Raw genomic sequence first — 17,520 nt, 5'->3', positions numbered from 1 at the left:
CTGCGATGCGCGTCTGAAGTTTCAACCGGCTGGCGTCTCGGCGTTTTGGAAAACCGGCTTGCAAGCCCCAACCTTTAAGCATTTTGCATTCCCACCGTCTTGCTACCTTCTGGAAGCTTGTCCGGACAATAGAGAATCGACCGGACTTATCACCGATGCAAGTGCCTGCATGCCTCTTTCAATGTCTCCCTTGGTTCTATTGAATCCCGAGTTGTGAATCCTCCAGAGAATCTGACTCAGGCATAAAAAGCCTGGCGTTGATTCGGATGAGACGGCCAGCCCGCGGTCTTGGCATTCTGGAGAATTACGCGGCCTCAAGGTTCTGCCCAAGGGTAGCCAGCATGACGTGGGCTTACGTAAATAAACGGCATGTCAATTCATGGCGACTTATGCTGGGTTAGGTGACTTTGTCGGCTCCAAGCATCTACCGAGCTAGAAATGCCCGATTGGCTAGGGGCATCAGGTTGTTTTCTTAGGTTGCATATCATCCCACTTATTGCAGCCGACATGGTAATTCGCGAAAACTGTCTAGTATGCAGGCTGTCGCCGTATCCAGCTTTGATCTGACAATAGTCTCTGGGTAGAGGCACTAGACGCTCATTCCAGTGCGTTATCCATGCACACACTCTCCCTCTCCCTCTCAAACGTGGTTCCAGTACTCTACCCCGCCGAACTCGCCCTTCACCTCGCTTCCGTCAGGTTGGCGACTCTCCCACCTCGGCGACTTCGTGGACTGGAGCGGTGGCCTGCCCCAGGCTCCGGGATACACGAACTTCTCCATAAACTCATCCCGCATGCCTCCCCCGACCGTTCTCGTCAACATGAAAAGCACGTCTATCATGACGCCGGAGTCCAGCCGACCTTGTTCCTTGGGTACAGAGAGCCATAGTGGCTCGGGGGTTCCACATGATGGCGAGTGCCGGATGCACCGTGAGCCAGGCCACGGCGGCGTCGTAAAGCTCGCCCATGCGCAGCCCGTCTTCTTTTCCTTCTTGCGTTGCTACTTCGGTGCTATTGTCATTGATGGCATCGTCGTCAATTGCTGGCCGTCGCAGCTCGATGATGCGGCACGTCTTATAGCCCATGCTGCTACCCGCCCCGCCGGAGAATCCGAGACGCTGCATGGGCGGCTGCGCGACGAGCATCCTCCGCCAGCTGGCGCCCGGACGCATGAAGGCCTCGCCCTTCTCGGCGCCGTCGCTCGCCAGCGGCCAGGCGTGGAACCTCTGGCGCGTGAGGTGGCACCGTTGGCTGCGCACTAGCGGCCGGTTGCTAAACCTGCCGACCGGCACTTGGGATAGGACCTCCCCCTCGGCGGCGGGTCCTGCCTCGTGGAAGAACGGCCTGAACTTGTCCCGGAGCAGCGGGTTGAGTCCAAAGCGGTCTTCAACCCAAAGTGCGTCATCCTCGCTATTGTTGTCTTGGTTGTCATCCTGGTTGATCAACAACGCCGTATCGTGACGCAACGTTGGGTCGCCGCGGAAGAATAGCGCTCGTTGGAGCACTGCGGAATGACTGATCAAGTTGCGCCATCTTCGTTCTACCAACTGCGCTGAGGTCAGGAGAGCCGCGAGGTCGAGGTGCAGCAGAATGTTCTCCAAGAGTTCGGGTGTGCCAAGCACGTGTTCCTGGCTGCTGCTACTCGCCGCCATGCCCACGCATTGTCGTATGTCAAAATGTTGGGTCGGGTAAAGGAGAAAAGCGCCACGAAGAAGCTGTCGAGAAAGTACATTCCTGTAAAGGATTGAGTGGTTGACGCTGACTGTAGCAAACGGAAGTGCAGCGCTAACCCAACCTAAGCCCCTCATTAGCAAGGCAGCACCATAACAACTCGCCAAGAACGCTGCCCAATATTGGAGGAAGATTCCGGGTGCATCTGGGGTTTCAAACAATCTTCTACTTTCCTAACCAGCCCGTAGTAGCATATACGACCTATGATGCTACATTAAGACCATATTTTACATAATCGAAGTGCTCCAAACTGGGAATCATCTCGGCCCAGCCGTCATCCATCTCGCCCAACTGTGCCTCATCCCCAGCCTCCACCATGCCAGTTCTCCCGGCCAGGACGCCTTGCTCCTTGCCGCGATACTCGACGGCCATGTCGGGATGCGGCACCCAGACCACTCTCATCCCCGCCCGCCTGCCGGCCTCCACCCCGACCACGCTGTCCTCAAACACCAGACACTCGCTGGGCAGGATGGGCCGCCCCTCTTCCTCCGCGGGTGCCGCCTCCAGCGTCGCGTTCAAGGCCCGCAGCGCGGTCTGGTAGATATCGGGCGCCGGCTTGCCCCGTCCACGCCCGGGCAGCCGCGGATCGTCGCCCAGGACCCTGTGTTCGGGCGCGAAGCCATCAAGCATCCTCTGCGTCTCGGCCGACGTCGACGTCTTGAGGGCGTAGTTGTGCGCCGTGGTGCCGGATGCCAGCGCCAACATGATCTGCGTCTTGTCTCCTTGCGAAGCGGCGGTCGACGAGGCAGAGCAAGAAGCGCGACGGAGGTTGGCTAGCAGGGATGCGGCGCCGGGCAGCGGTGCGCAGAGCGGGAACTGCCGCCGGAACTCCTCCTTGGACTCCACGGCCCACTGCTCGCGGGAGATGGGCAGCTGTGCCCAATCGTGGAAGGCGTCGCCGTTGGAGGAGTTGGCGATGCCCATGAGCTGGGCGCGGACGGACCGCGTCATGGGTGGTCGCTCATATTTGTCCAGGAGCTGGTTGATGGCCGTGGTGATGATGTCCTCGGTGTTGATGAGGAGGCCGTCCAGGTCGAAGATGCAGGCGCGGATGGCGGGGAACCTGGCACGGCACAGAAGGTCTCCGTCTCAGCATTGAATATGATTCGCAGTACATCCAACTAGAAATTTATTCGGCAAGCAGCAGTACTTACTCTGGTGTGGTGGGAACCATGTCTCTTAGGTCGCTGGCCTTTCAAGGCTTATGCAGGAACGCGTCTTTTGTCTTGGTAGTGCTGTGTTGCCGAGCATGGGTCTGGCGGAAAGAAGGGTTCGCGGGGTACTGCCGTCAGTACAATCATATCATGCTGCATGCAACCAACAGCCTAGTTGTCCAATCACATCACACGACACAAACATAATCTACAGTAAGTGCCTCGACATAACATATAGACCCATCAATGATGCATGCCATCCCGCCGTTCCCGCCGAGCTTGCTTTTAAAACTAAAATAAAGAAAGCAAAGAAATGAATATACCAACATAAAATGCTCTAGGATCTTGCTGCAGAGCAAAAAGGATAAAAAGGTAAAAATGAATTCCGATGCGGGGAATCGAACCCCGGGCTAGACGGTGAGAGCGTCTAATGTTAACCACTACACCACATCGGACTTGTCTTTTTATCTCGAGACGGGATGAAAGCTAGTTGTTTAAGATAGATTATGACTCAAGACCAAATGGGCGCCTTGTGGAAGTTTTTGTGGTCAAGTCTGGCTTATCGACTGGTCGCAAAAAGGGGGTTGGCCACTGGTCCTAGTAACATCCTCGACTTCCTACTCTTTGCCCGCAGCTTCACCATGTGCTGCCAAGGGGTAGTACTCCGATAATCCTTACGTCTCGGCGATGGGCCAAGCCCGGAAAGGACCAGAGCAGTCACGTCGTGGGTGATACCATCGTCCATCTCGGTATAGATATGGTGGGTGACTGATGGGGTTGTCGTCGCGGTCGTTAGCAACCACTAGCAACTGCGGTCCTTCCGACCTGACGAACGGGTTTGGGCCTCGTCATCATCGCCATGGATTAAATTGAACTGAATCGAGGTTATGATGTCGTTGCCAACCCTCACCAGCCACTGCCCATGCGGCGCCAGAAAATCGACATTACTCCATCTAGTTATATCTATGCCAGGGCGTAAAGTGAACTTGACGTCAAATTAGCTAGGTATAATGATCACCGGCCAAAGAAGACTGTCGTGGTAGTTAGGGGCAAATGGAAGTGTTTACCCGAACTGGTTCCAGCTTAATGTAGGAAGGTCTCGTTTAGCCGGGAGTGGCCAACGTTCGAGAGGGGAATTAAGAACATGTCGACTTCTAACTTCCTGTCAACGGCTCACCCAATGGTATGTAGTTCTAAGTGTATTAGATACCATAGCCGCAAGCGGTCGACTTCCCGCCGTCACACTCATTCGCGGCGGCCGCCTAGGAAAGCTAGGGGCTCTCACCGCAACCGGGAATGAAAACGGCACCAATCGACAGCAGTGCGCGCGATCTCACTTTTTCGACAAGAGTGGCACAACGCAATGTATCTCGGGTGAGATGTGACGGTGCTTTTATCCAGATCGGATCGGGCTAGGCCTGTGCCACACGTATGCCGGCAATAATATGCCAGCCGTCATGCAGGTCTGCTCCCGGCTTCAAGCTTAATTGAGGTTTCATCCGGCATGAACCCCGAATTGGCAACCAGAGCAGAGGATAAGGTGTGAGTGGTCATAACAAGGGGTTCCATACCTATGCTCAAAACTTGCCAAGATGCAGTCTTTTGTCAAACGAGGCGTCCGTGTTTACGCCACGTGGTGGTAGCACAGCCAGAGAAAGGAACATATGAAGCGAGAGCAGAGTACATAGGTAACCTTGTGGAGGTCATCATTGCGTAGTCACTCGACGACCATTCACAGTGGCGAGAAGGGGCCCCTGTCCAATCACTTTCCCGCCTATCAGTAATACCAAACTATAGAGTATGATACCCTAGGAGTTGGAACTGATCGCTCGGCCATATAACAGTGCTGGTGGTTCGTCCCGCTCGAGGCTGGGCGTGATCACCCCCAAGCTTCTCGCTTATCGCGTGGGTCGCCTTAGTCGACGAGACAGCCAAGGCCCCGACCATCACCATGTGGTTCAAGAGCAATCGTGACTGTCGGATGATCTTGCTCTGTATTGGTTTGGTTGCCGTGTTTTTCACCTTTGCCCATCTTCGAACCCTGCGGATTAGGGCCAAGGAGTACGTCGCCTCCGACTCCTCATCACAATGGGGGTACTCCAAAGGATTCTGGCAACGACCGCCGTGGCAGTTCGACGCCGGCCGTGATGCATTCAATTACGGACTCAGCGACGAGCAATGCGATGTAAGCCGATTGAAGATCATCCAATCCAAACTCGCGTCCATGATTCGATGAAACCACCCCCTTACTTTTGAACGGCACGTATTGACGAACCTCATGGGAAAAGGCCGCATTCCCAGGCCTCTTCGCCGAGATCTACCGCGCGCGCGACCACCTCCTGAAGCACAACAAGACGATCGAGCGCGCCGACGTGCACCTCTACCACAACGAGGAGCGGGCGGGGCGCCCGCACTACGAGCTGCACGTGCTGCTGCACGACGGCGAGCTGTACGTGGTGCACGAGAACGAGGGCGTGTGGCCGCACCGGTACCGCGCCGCGGCGGGCCTCGCGAGCCTGCACCGCGCCCTCGCGGCGGCGGGCGGGGCGGGCGGCCCGCGGCGCCTGCCCAACGTCGAGTTCGTCCTCAACGCCGACGACTACTACGCGCGCCCCGGCGAGCCCGGCTTCGCCGACGGCCGCCCGCGCTTCGCCTGGACCCGCCACGTCGACGACCCGTGGACCTGGGTCATGCCCGACTTCGGCGGCTGGATGTTCTCCGACGACGGCGTGCAGTCGTACGCGCAGTTCCGGGCCGACGCGGCGCTCGTCGAGCGTGAGTATGACGGGGCGGACGGCAAGAGCGGCGGCGGCTGGGACGACAAGATTCCCAAGCTCGCTTGGCGCGGCAGCATGACGCTCGGCGAGTCGCTGCGCCAGGCGCTCGTCGAGGCGGCCAGAGGGCAGGAGTGGAGCGACGTGTCGGCCATGGAGATCCTCGCCGACCAGGGCATCCGGAACAACGTGCTGGACATGGCCGAGTTCTGCCGCTACAAGGTAACATCTTTCTTTCTTTCCCTGATCTTCACATACCTCCCCACAGTAGGGAAAGAGAAAGGCTGACAGACGACGCACACAACACGTGCGCGCACACGGCCGCAGTACCTAGCCCACACCGAAGGCCTGTCCTGGAGCGGCCGCCTGCGCTACCTGCTGAACTGCGAGAGCGTGCCGCTCGTGCACGAGCGCGAGTGGGTGGCGCACTTCTACTCGCTGCTGGAGGCGGCGGGCGCGCGGCCCAACTTCGTGGCCGTGCGGCGCGACTGGTCGGACCTGGCGGCGCGCATGCGCGAGCTCGAGGCGGCGCCGGCGCGGGCGCGCGCCATCGCCCGCGAGGCCGCCGCGCGGTTCCGCGACCGCTACCTCACGCCCGCCGCCGAGGCGTGCTACCTGCGGCGCATGGTCGCCGTGTACGCGTCCGTGCAGGGGTTCGAGCCGGCGTCGCACTATGACGTCGTCGAGGAGGACGACGAGGGGGTTTGGGGGGCGACGGGATGGGGAGGACGAAGAAGAGGCGGAAACGGCGCGGGGTGTCTTTTCCTTACTATCTGACGCCGGCGCCGTATTCCCGGTTCGGGTTTCTGGAGGACGATCGGGAGAGGTATGAGGCAGAGGGCTGAGAGTGGGAAAGGCACATAAAAGGGAGATGCTGAGTACGTTCACGTTGACGGAGGGGCGGTGAACAGGTCTGGGGGTGGTTGAGGTTCGGGATGTTAAAACTTATGACACCAAGGCAGCAAACACTTGATCCCATATTGGGAGTTGTCGCGTCATGTGCGAATATCGTGTCCATGCAGGTAAGGACCTCACAAACGCGAGGGCATCGTCGATGTTCTATGTTGGACGCTTCCTTCTGCACGTGTCGTGTACTGATATATTCCCGGAAAGAGCTCATAAGATGGGGGAATAGGGGCTGTTCGGTTGCGGCTTAGCCGCTAGCCATACACTCGAGGGACTGCATATTCAGTCCCCCACGCTACAAATACAAGCTTCGATTGCGTCAAGTTTCATGCGAAGGATGAGACACGATTACTAAGTACAGGCAGTAAGCACCACCTACGTATGATTCGGTGTTTTTTCTCCGGATGCAACATGTTAAAGCTGACGGACTGACCATGCTTGTAGCTGTTGCCGTAGCCGTGACCGAAGTAAAACTGACGGAACACGAGTCGTGGGCTGTCGGGACCTTGAAGATAACGGCCTGGGCCAATCAGGAAGTGGAGTGTGTCGTGCAGATGGCCCTGGTCCTTGGCGCATATCCCGTCACTCTGGATTGTTGAGGGGAAGTTCGCATTTCGGATACTCGGATGGATGGACGGGGATGAAGTCAGTTGTCTTCTTGTATGCAACCAACCTTTTGACAGTCGATTGCTCTTATGGGGTCAGGAGGCTTAGTGTGTGTGTGCGGAAATAATGATTTGGAAGACGGAATCGCAGACCCAACACGACACGGCACCGGCCCCGATAAAGGGAGATAGGAAGGGCGTCCAGAGCGGACATGACTACCAATTGGATATGGTCTAGAAGGGGGCCGAATTTCCGAGGGTTTGCGTCGTGATGATGACAGTTTAGTTGGCCAGGCCAGGCCAGGCCAGGTCAAAGTACGGCTCACTGATTGTAAGTTGTGTATCGTTACCCCCCATGGGGATATGTGTGAGAAATGTTCCATGCTACCCCATTATCGGCAATGCATTGAAAAGAACTTGAGGTCATGTTTCCCCTTCCCGACTCCGCTCTTCAGGTTTCGAGGGGGGGTCTGGGGAGCCTGGGGGACAGTCAAAGGGCCCGGAAATGTGCCCAGAATATGCATCGCACCCCCTCACGATTTCCCCATGCCCAGCCCTTTCGCCCCAATGTCAAAAGCCTGGACTAAACCATTGCAGGCCTTAGCAGTTTCTCGTGCTCGAATCGGGGAGGCGAACGGCGAGCTGCCCTCTCCGCCGACAACAACAGCAAGCAGGCAGGCAGCGGGAACCCTGGAGCTGGGGCTTGTCGTTCCCCATCTAAGGTTCGAAGCAGGAAACATGAAACAGGACCTGTCATTTTTCCCATCCCTTCAATTGAGTGATAACTTGTCGGATTTCATAATCATGATCATGTCTTCTGTCAGTCAATTCAGCTGCCAATTCCCTTTTCTGGAGACAGGACCGGCTGTTCATCTAAAACTGGTGCATCTTCCTGTCTAATCTGGACGGACGCGCAAGTACAATGTAAAATGCAGGCAGTAGGCGCTGCTGGTACCCAAATAACCTGGAAGTTCGGATGGAGCTGGAGCACACGCACTCGCACTTTCCCACGCGCAGTCCAGCTCCAATTCAGGTCCAGCGCACCCAGCGCATCCACGCATCCACGCATCCACCCGGGTCTCGGTTCTCATCCCTAGTTGGTCCGGCCCAACTCGATGACTTGCTTCCCATCTTGTATCTTGTAGATGACATGCGAATCTTGTAGAGGCCAATCGACTTCTCAAGATCAATCGAAATAAACCAAGTCTGTCTAGTGCTTGTTTGAGTTCTGTCTGTCCGCTCCATATCTTTCCGACGTCTGGTCCGTCCGTTCTTGCATCTTTCCCTGCATCTCGACGGCGACATTGGCTGGGCCAGCTCTGGTTGTTTATTAGACGTCCGGACCTGGGAACCGCCCCCGTCGCTGTCCACGTGCACTTTCCTCCAAACTGGCATCGCCCGTCCATCCACGTCCATCCACTCCTGCTTATCCTTATTGCTTACCCGCCCATCTCATTCCAAACCCAGAGCCAGCCATCGCTCCGTCGACGTCCGACTTCTCTTTCTACATCCCATGAATTCTATCGCCACTTAACTTCGAAATACCGCATTTTGTCAATTGTACATATCTATCTTTTAATTCAGCCATTCCGTGTTGTAGCCGGTGCCTTCCATTCTCCTTTCTGCTTTAGGATCCGCCATCGCATTGCCCGACTGTTGTTTTACTCGAATCAACAAGGAGAGCGCCACTCAATCACACGCCATTGAACGTTTCGAACCGAACGACCCGACGCGACCCCCAGGGCATTCGTCCCGCTGAACCGCAGTCATGGCCGAGCCAACCTCTTCCGCGTCTCAGTCGAAAGACCAGCCACAAGCTGCTGCGCCGTCTGGTACACTGCCTCCTAAGTTGGAGGGAGCCGTAGAGATGGAAGACCTGACCCTCAAACCAGCTGCTCAAGAGCAAGAGCAGGCCCCCGAGACGGCTACCGCAGCAGCAACTTCTTCGAGCAGCGAACACACACCGGCACCCGTCGCCAGCAGCCAGGAGACACCAGCCGCGGCGCAGTCGACATCTCAAACCACCTCGGCGTCGGCAACGGCGGCAGAAGCAGAGGAAGCCACCACATCCACATCCACGACAACCGCACAATCAAAAGGGAAAGCGCCCGCCACAGTCACCCCGCCGCCAGAGACCCACGAGGAGCCCTTGAGCCTCGGCGGCCAGGCACCGTCCGAGGAGATGGTCGCTAAGGGCGACATGGTGGTGGAGATCCTGCTGATTGCGACTTCGTCCAGCACACGCCACCCTTTTAACATCACGGAGAAGTATCTGGCCAAGCGTAACGTCAACGTGCCCGGCCTCACCGACGATGGGAAGATGGATATCCTCAGCATCACCGTCTACTCGCTCAAAGAGCTGATCCTGCGGGAGTGGCGGAAAGAGTGGGAGACCGCGCCTAGGGAGCCGGCGAGTATCCGCCTGATCAGGATGGGGAAAATGCTAGACGACAAGGCGACTCTGAGAAGTGAGTTGCCAAATCCCTGCCTCTTTGTGATCTCCCAAACATGCACATCTGCTTGCAACACCGTTGAAATGGAAGATGCTGACCAAAGCACCCCTTTGCTTGCTCACAGGTTATGGATTTAGCGGAGAGGCTCCCAACGTGGTTCACATGACGGTAAAACCGCAAGAGATGGTCGAGGAGGAAGGAGGAGCGGCTAAGGGCTCTAAGGAAGGCCACGATGTTCAAAACGAAGCCGGATGCTGCTGCATCGTGATATGATCAAAGCTCTCCTATCTCGTCGCCAGATGGACGCGCGAGAAATATACCAACACAACGAACAAGGGAGAGGGCCTTTCGAAAAAATGGACTTGCGTCTCCCACCAACTCCTTTCTCGGCCTTGTTCCATGCGTTCTCAACCAAATGTTGGACAATGCGGCCGACCTACTCAGACGGAGTGATGTTGTTCACCTTCGGCCAGCGAGCCGTCTTAATACACTCGAGGGGGCGAGTCCAAAAAAGGCCGCACTTCCCACCCCTCCCCCGGAAAACACAATACATCATCCTTATCAACAACATTGGCATTGGACATGCTTGATGGGGGGCAACCAAGCGAGTCACACCACCCCCTGGACTCGAATTTTCTCGATTGGCTTTTTATACACAACCACAGAGCGATAAGTGTTGTAATTCTGACTCTTTGCAGTCATCACCGCTCTCTCTCTCTCTTACTCTCTCTTACTAACCATAGAGAGTACATTTGGGGGCGGGCATGGTATGGGGAATGGGGGATCTGTGTATAGCGTTGGGACATTGGCATGAATAGAAGGTCATCATTTTTTGCCATAGCGCGTTTCCCGCAAGTGAATGTTGGACTACGTCCACCCTCAGCCAAGATTGGCCGCTCATGCTCAAGATGGTCCCCAGGCATATAAGGTAAGCAACTAAGAGACACGTAATGGCACCAGGCTGCCTGCAATCACATGCTTTGCAGCAGTACTAAACCGCGACTGGGGTTCTAGCGCCTCCTGTATGTTGGTTCAGTGGCCAATGCTGAACTTGCTACCCCTTTTCAAGGCGGACACAGGTCGGTTGGCAGATAAGTGACAATCCAGCTGCGCTACCGGGCTGGAAAAGTCGATGATGCATGGTATATTGAAATGGTGGACGGGCCTGATTCCCAAGTAAACCCCTCGCACCCGTGACCACGCTTGACAAAAAGAGATTGGGTGAACAACGTGGGATGCCCGTGGTAGCGTCTCTTTCATCCAAAGTGACTCGTAACCTGCGGGGGCTCGCCATCGTTCGAGGGCTTGAAGGCTCGAGTGTCTGTTGCCTGTCCCATCCCATAGCAGCTCCAGCCATATATGCACCCCCTTGGGAGTCGCCGTTCGCTTGGGGTTGATGATGTGTTCCGTCTCTTGCGGCTCGCAGACGACCTTCTCGAAGGCGACGGCTTGTAGAAGTTATTGCATGCGCTGTCAATAGGAATCATTTCTTGTTTATCCAACTCCCTCTGTAGGTAGTCAGCATGGAAGGTCGAGGGAGTAACGTTTTATGCTGGCAAGACTCATATCCTCATGGTCGATTCTACGCTGTAGCATTCACGGTAGCAGCGTTTCTTTCGACCGGCTGGTATTGCAACCCCATCTATTCTCAATGCGTGGACCACTATCGTAGAGTTGGGGATATTGACGGTGTGAGATTGGCCTGAAGCATGATTCTGGTGCTCCTATAACTAGGCACACGGAGAGGAGGCGAAAAGCCGAATGGTATATCTACGCTGCCAGGTTTTCTAATTTGTCCTGGCCAGCCTGACTGTCAGGCAGGCATGAAGGTGGTCGTAATGGCAACTGGATCATTCTTCCTCCATCCAGCCTCATGAATAGCTCAGGGTACCTCTACGGCCCCCCCTCGCCATGCTTGTTCCTCATTCATTTCATCTCCGTACCCGAGTATTGGTTTCCGGCCTCCCTACCCCTCTTCCTCTTCCTTTTCTGCTCCCGTCGTATCCCATTTAGATCTTCAGCTTCCGCTCCATCTCGTCGTGGATGCCGACGACGCCGCCGGCCGTCTGCTCCTCGCCCGTGAAGACGTCCTCCCAGTCGATGCGGGTCTCGCGTCCGCGCAGGATATCCTCGTGCACGCTGCCGCCGCGGCCGCTACCGCCGAGAGCCAGGGGCCGCCACTCGCCGTCGCGCACGACCTTGAGCTCCATGCCGCGGCGGATGGGCTCGGCGACGCCGAACGTCTTGCGCAGCGACTCCATGCGCACGGCCTCCTGCGTCGCCTCCCAGGCCTTGAGGCGCGACTCGAGCGGGTGGCGCGACGTGACGGGGTCGACTCCCGAGCCCGAGGAGGCGGTGGACAGCGGGACCGCGCCCACGCCGTTGCGCAGCGTGTCGTACAGGCCCGGGGCCGAGGGCGCGCCGGCCGTCTTGAGGTGGTGGCTGTACGTCGTGGCGTGCTCGCCGGAGGGGACTATGCGCATCGACTGTCGGGGGAAGGCGAGGGGGTTAGCGGGTTGGGCTCTTGGGGAGAGGGGAGGTGAGGTTCGGGGAGATGCGTGGGTGTGGGTGTGGTGACCTGGTGGTGGTGATGGTGGTGGGATTGGGGGGGGAGGCTTACCATGGTGGCGGTTGAATCGTGTGAAGATGGAGAATAGCAGGTGTTTTTTTTTCGTTGTTGCTTCCTCGTTGATGCACTCGTCCAAACACCCAGTTGGTCGAGGGCTCTTGTGGTATGTGGTGATGGTGGTAGTGGTGGTGGCGGTGGTGGTGGTTGATGGAGTTGTTTGTTGGAGGAGCTACAGCTTGCGGTTGCGGGCCAGGCTACGATGGTGTTTGCGTAGCTGACGTCCCCCAGTGCTCTTAGTTAGTGCCAGTGCCCAGTCAGGTACGGCCAAGACTGCCTGAACCCGCTGAAAAGGTACCTGGGGTTTGGCGTAGCCTTGCCTGGCTGGCCCTTGCGTCCACGCTTCGTTAAATTCAAATGAGCTCGGTAGGTGCATAAACCCAGCGACCATCGTTATTGGCCGACTTGCCGAAACGGAATGTCAAGTCAGTCATCAACGGCGTCGTTTGTGCTGCGACTTCTCACTTTCAATGATGGAAAAATAAATTCAAATTAAAGGGTTGCCTTGTAGATGGAAAAGCTGAGATGACCCAATTGACAAGATGCGGCCCCCCAGATCCCTCCCGCCCATCGTGAACATCACCAACAGCACTTTCTACCGCCACTTCCCGGGGTCAACGTCATCGAGCCTTCACCCTAACCCGCCGCTCTTCAGCGGCCTGAACTTCTCCGTCCCCTCGGCCGTGGATCCCCCAACCCATTGGTATGTCGTCGGGCCCTCGCTGAGCGGGAAGACCACTTTCCTGAGCCTTCTACGGGGCCGCCTTTTCTGCGATCCTCCCCCGGTCGCGGACCTACAAGATTGACGATGAGGGGTCGCGGCCCGCCCGGCTGCCGGATCAGATGATCCAGTATGTGGGATTCAACGGCGGCGACGCGCTGGGCGGCGGGCCTACGGCTGCTGCTTACCTCGCCGCGCGGTACGAGTCCAAGCGGGAGATCACCGACTTCTCCCTTCGCGACTTCCTGCTGGGCAACACCGAGCTGAACGCCCTGCAGAAGAGGGACCAGCCTGCCGATCCAGGGCACTTCGAGCGCGTGGTGCATGACCTCCGACTGACGCACCTGATGGATCTCCCCGTCACGTCGCTGAGCAACGGCCAAGGCCGCCGGGCGCGGATCGCGAGGGCGCTGCTGAACAAGCCTGAGCTACTGCTCCTCGACGAGCCTTTCATGGGCCTGGATCCCCCACGGTCGCCGGTCTGAGCCCACTGCTACATGACATGGCCAAAACGGCCAGTCCACGCCTCGTCCTGACTGCGCGACCCCAGGACCCCATCCCGGATTGGATCACGCATATGCTCTACCTACGTTCCGATTGCCAGGTGGGGGCCAAGGGCCGCAAAGAAGATGTGCTCGACAGTCTGAGGACGTATGTGAAGGGCGTGTCGAAGGGTGCCCTCAAGGAGGATAGCAAGATGGCTGTGCACAACCTCATCCACGTGGGTAAGACTCTGACCGCCAAGGGCATCTCCGGCGAGACGTTGATGGAGGACGCCGAGCCAGAAGCAACCAAGTCGGCCTTTCTCCAAGAAAATGAGCCCCAGAAATCTCTGGGAGAGCCATTAGTCGAGATGGATGGGTGCCGCGTTGCTTACAATGGCAAAGTGGTGCTTGGCAACTGGAAGCAAGACGTCAACGGCCAAGAGAAACCCGGCCTCGTCTGGACCGTCAGGAGAGGCGAGCGTTGGGGCATCTTCGGACCCAACGGCTCGGGGAAGACCACCATCTTGTCGCTCATCTGCTCGGATCACCCCCAGACTTATTCCTTGCCGATCAGGCTGTTCGGCAGAAGCCGGTTGCCCGAGCCCGGGTCCGGGAAGCTGCCCCTGACCATCTGGGACGTGCAGTCCCGCATCGGCCATTCCAGCCCCGAGATCCACCAGCTCATGCCGCGCAATCTTACGGTGCGGCAGGTGTTGGAAAACGCCTGGGCCGACACGTTTCGCTCCAAGGCCAAGCTGGAGGGCGACAGCGAGAAGAAGGTGGACGCCGTCCTGCGGTGGTTTGAAGCAGAGCTCAACCCGAGCTTCGCCGCCCACCAGACGGATGCTGAGTCATCGCTTAGAGACCTGAAGTGGGCCGACCACTACATGTTCGGCGAGCTCTCCTTCTCGGCGCAGCGCACCGCCCTGTTCCTGCGGGCCACGATCAAGAACCCGGACGTCGTGGTCCTGGACGAGGCGTGCAGCGGCATGGACGACGGCGTCCGCGACAAGTGCCTGCTGTTCCTGGAGCACGGGGAGCGCAAGGCCTACGTGACGCGCGAGGACGGGTCCGAGGCCGTGGTCGAGAGCGAGGCCGCAAAGCGTGGCGAGGTCCGGGTCGGCGGGCTCACGGCCGAACAGGCCCTGATCTGCATCAGCCACGTCCGCGAGGAGATCCCGGACTGCGTGCGGGAGTGGGTCTGCCTCCCGGAGGCGAACACGGGGGACCCGGCGCGGTTTGGCAGGTCGCGGGGGGCGCTGGGGAGGGACGAGAAGGGGTGGATGGAGATTTGGGGCATGGGCGGGTCGTGATGGGCGTCCCACGATGTATGTAGACATTGATACTGTCAGCAGGTAGATGGCCCTTTGCACCGGTTATCGGAGGGACAGCCGCACGGACAGAAAACAGTACTATTTGTATTGTATGAGAGATTGTCCACTATATCCAATACTACCACTTCACCTGATACACGATCTTACTCTTTCCTAATCCTGCTTGACCTTCCCCTCGATGCCCTTGGTACTTACATACAGCGTTGAGGTGTATACAGCACCAATAGCGAGCAAATTGCTACAAAAGGATAAAAGAGAGCTCCAAGCCTTGTTTACGAAACAGTACGAGGCGATTGAGGCAGCGCCCAGTATCGCCGAGAGCCAGATGAGACACTGGAAAATATGCTGCCGCGGCAAGCCCCTTGTCAGCCTCCACAGCGGGATGACGGCAAACAAATTACCTAGCAGGGCCAGGAGGTTGCCAGCGATGAGCCACATGAAGCCAGCATCCGTCGAACTTCCAACGGCGCCGGGTTCACCTTGCGCCACGCTGTACTGTCGGGCGAAGCCGATGCAAGCTGGGATGATGGCTACCGCCAAGAAGAGAATAAGAAGCGTGCTTGATCGGACTTTCTCCTGCGTTCTGTCAGTACTGGAGAGTTGAGTGGCTGTGCCGAGTAATACTCACAATGTCTGTCAGTTCTTCTTTGCCTAGAGGCACCGCCACCCCAGCCGTGTTTGGATCAGATGTAGGTGCTGGACTTGCTGGATGGACCGGTGGTTCTGATATGCGGGATAGAATGATACGCATATCGCATTCCGTGCCGAGATCAGATCCAATAGCTTCCGCCATTTCATCTAAAATAGCCAGCCTCCCTTTGATGCCGTTCTCGAACTTCTCGGGTAGCGCAAAGGAACAGTCCACTGTTACTTTTCTCAGGTGCCAGAGAACTGAGAGTCTCACGCTGTTGAGATTTCGAGATACCATCGACCTTGCCGGGATTCCTAGTTTTCCCGATTTGAAAAATGGGACAAATATACCGCTTAGCAACGCCCAATAGGGAATCTCGAGCCCGTTCTGCAAATACTCCAAGGCCCTCTCGCCGTAGTCTCCTGGGACAAATCGGGCCTCTGACCACCTCGAATTTTTCTTTTGTTGCGTGGTGGACTCCAAGAATTCGCCTAAAGACCCCGAGTACCAATGGTTATCGGGCGTAATCCGGTCATTGTTCTCACGTATTTCTTTCAGATGACCAGGAATACGTGAGTTATATGGAACCGTCTCTCGGTAAAGATCGGCAAAGGCAGCGTCGATGAATTGAAACTCTCGAGCAATGGCGTAAAGCTCAGTCCGTACAGGGCCCTCCTCAATGGTTACATTTGGCGTATACTGAGAGCCCTGCCTCGATGCCTAAAACATTATTGATAAGCCTGAAGCCTCACTTGATTTCTGATCGGAAGGGGTGCTCACTCTCCTTCCTCTCCAATAAGAACGAAACGCGATGTCCTCTATGTCGCATTCTCCGAAAAAAGAGAAGATCGAAAGATGCCTGAATGTATAAGGGATATTGCCATAAACTCCATGGCCGGTAAACACTGAACTGAGTGTAACTAATGCAGTTGAGTGGACTTTGTGAGTAGTAGGCCTTGCTTGTCCAGTCGGAATGCTGTCTTGATGATTCACAAGTATGCGGCGATCTTCAGATTTATCATGTTGGGCATGCCGTTCCACAAGCTCGATCTCGCCGTCATCTTCGCTGTGATCGTCACTATCATCTTCGAGTGCAATACGTTCAGTAGAACGTTCCACAGGCTGAGAATCATGCGGAGTTGTGGGATGTGCAGGCTCTGCTACACCGGGGAGGGGAAGTCCGCTGGGGGTAGAGGCAATGTTGATATTCGATTGATCAGACATGTTCTGAGAATGAGAGGATTCGAGTTTAGCAAGTGAGTGAAGACAGGTAGAGCGTAGGCGACATAGATAAACAATGTCGACGAGGAGACAGATAGGAGTAGCAAGGGAGGGAATCACAAAGGCAAGGAAGCACTTAATGGTTCACCTTGAGGAAGAATGAATATTTTGATGCATTTATCTATCAGTTTCTTGGTGTCACTGTACCCAAGATGGCTTCCCGCCCAAGGCTGTCAGCTTACATGTGTCCGACATTTATTGGTTTTTCCCTCTGCCGGCTGGAGATTTGGCCGCTGCGAAAGCGTCAAGGCAGTTTCACAGGCTGACACGGCGATGGCTCAGCCCACTACTCTTTCACATACATCCGAGACATTCGTTTTCGGTATAGTTACAATGCATGGTATCTAGTGCGTGTGCCGTGGCTGCAGCGGCGCAGGCAGTGCGCCCGCACACTTAGATATTGGAACATCATTCGTCCAGCGGAAGAAAGGCACGGAGCTCATCCGCCCGTGAGGGGTTCAATCATCTGGATTCAAAGGCTTAGGCTGCGCAGACCGTACTGTGGTGGCGCAGTTGCGGTTGGAGGTCGCACAAAAGCCCAACTGCATGCGGGCGGCAGGTGGGCACTTGCGCCACCGAATCGAGCCCGACACAATTAGGCCACGGCGACTGACATCCATATTCAGGAGCCGCCATCGTGGTGATGAAGGTGGCCTATCGTCAAGCACTGTTTGGTCAATGCCTCGCACCCCCAGTCAATCCTCCATGGACTATTCGGCGTCCCCTGGGCCCTCCGTCGGCCCGTCGAGTAGACGCAGCTCGCTGTCGTCGCGTTTCCACACCGCTATATAAGATCACATCGCGAAGTGTTAGCTGTCA

The 17,520-nt window shown here is 56.7% G+C and overlaps 7 protein-coding genes across 7 annotated transcripts; 3 read left to right on the top strand and 4 right to left on the bottom strand.

Moving 5' to 3' along the window:
- Nucleotides 1–785: 785 nt before the first annotated feature.
- PG998_004359 (uncharacterized protein) lies at nt 786–1,652 on the bottom strand (the record flags this gene model as incomplete). Its single annotated transcript, XM_066871177.1, has 1 exon — nt 786–1,652. One exon carries the CDS (start codon nt 1,650–1,652, stop codon nt 786–788), a length of 867 nt encoding a protein of 288 aa, XP_066734927.1.
- A 280-nt stretch (nt 1,653–1,932) lies between these two features.
- On the bottom strand, nt 1,933–2,905 carry PG998_004358 (HAD superfamily hydrolase; the record flags this gene model as incomplete). The annotated part of the gene is made up of 2 exons (XM_066871176.1): nt 1,933–2,794; nt 2,886–2,905. 2 exons carry the CDS (start codon nt 2,903–2,905, stop codon nt 1,933–1,935), a joined length of 882 nt encoding a protein of 293 aa, XP_066734926.1.
- Nucleotides 2,906–4,836: 1,931 nt separating this feature from the next.
- On the top strand, nt 4,837–6,436 carry PG998_004357 (uncharacterized protein; the record flags this gene model as incomplete). Its single annotated transcript, XM_066871175.1, has 3 exons — nt 4,837–5,070; nt 5,174–5,881; nt 5,987–6,436. 3 exons carry the CDS (start codon nt 4,837–4,839, stop codon nt 6,434–6,436), a joined length of 1,392 nt encoding a protein of 463 aa, XP_066734925.1.
- Nucleotides 6,437–8,938: 2,502 nt separating this feature from the next.
- PG998_004356 (uncharacterized protein) lies at nt 8,939–9,896 on the top strand (the record flags this gene model as incomplete). Its single annotated transcript, XM_066871174.1, has 2 exons — nt 8,939–9,638; nt 9,748–9,896. The coding sequence occupies 2 exons, from the start codon at nt 8,939–8,941 to the stop codon at nt 9,894–9,896; spliced, it is 849 nt and encodes a 282-aa protein (XP_066734924.1).
- A 1,736-nt stretch (nt 9,897–11,632) lies between these two features.
- On the bottom strand, nt 11,633–12,246 carry PG998_004355 (proteasome maturation factor; the record flags this gene model as incomplete). The annotated part of the gene is made up of 2 exons (XM_066871173.1): nt 11,633–12,109; nt 12,244–12,246. 2 exons carry the CDS (start codon nt 12,244–12,246, stop codon nt 11,633–11,635), a joined length of 480 nt encoding a protein of 159 aa, XP_066734923.1.
- Nucleotides 12,247–12,791: 545 nt separating this feature from the next.
- On the top strand, nt 12,792–14,768 carry PG998_004354 (uncharacterized protein; the record flags this gene model as incomplete). Its single annotated transcript, XM_066871172.1, has 3 exons — nt 12,792–13,034; nt 13,102–13,449; nt 13,521–14,768. The coding sequence occupies 3 exons, from the start codon at nt 12,792–12,794 to the stop codon at nt 14,766–14,768; spliced, it is 1,839 nt and encodes a 612-aa protein (XP_066734922.1).
- A 174-nt stretch (nt 14,769–14,942) lies between these two features.
- Nucleotides 14,943–16,644, bottom strand: PG998_004353 (uncharacterized protein; the record flags this gene model as incomplete). Its single annotated transcript, XM_066871171.1, has 3 exons — nt 14,943–15,365; nt 15,418–16,140; nt 16,201–16,644. The coding sequence occupies 3 exons, from the start codon at nt 16,642–16,644 to the stop codon at nt 14,943–14,945; spliced, it is 1,590 nt and encodes a 529-aa protein (XP_066734921.1).
- Between the last annotated feature and the right edge of the window lie 876 nt (nt 16,645–17,520).

Source organism: Apiospora kogelbergensis (assembly GCF_038363985.1).
Source record: "Apiospora kogelbergensis strain CBS 113332 chromosome Unknown utg000002l_segment0_segment0, whole genome shotgun sequence".
Taxonomy (NCBI): domain Eukaryota; kingdom Fungi; phylum Ascomycota; class Sordariomycetes; order Amphisphaeriales; family Apiosporaceae; genus Apiospora; species Apiospora kogelbergensis.
This window is presented reverse-complemented; position numbering and strand designations above follow the sequence as displayed.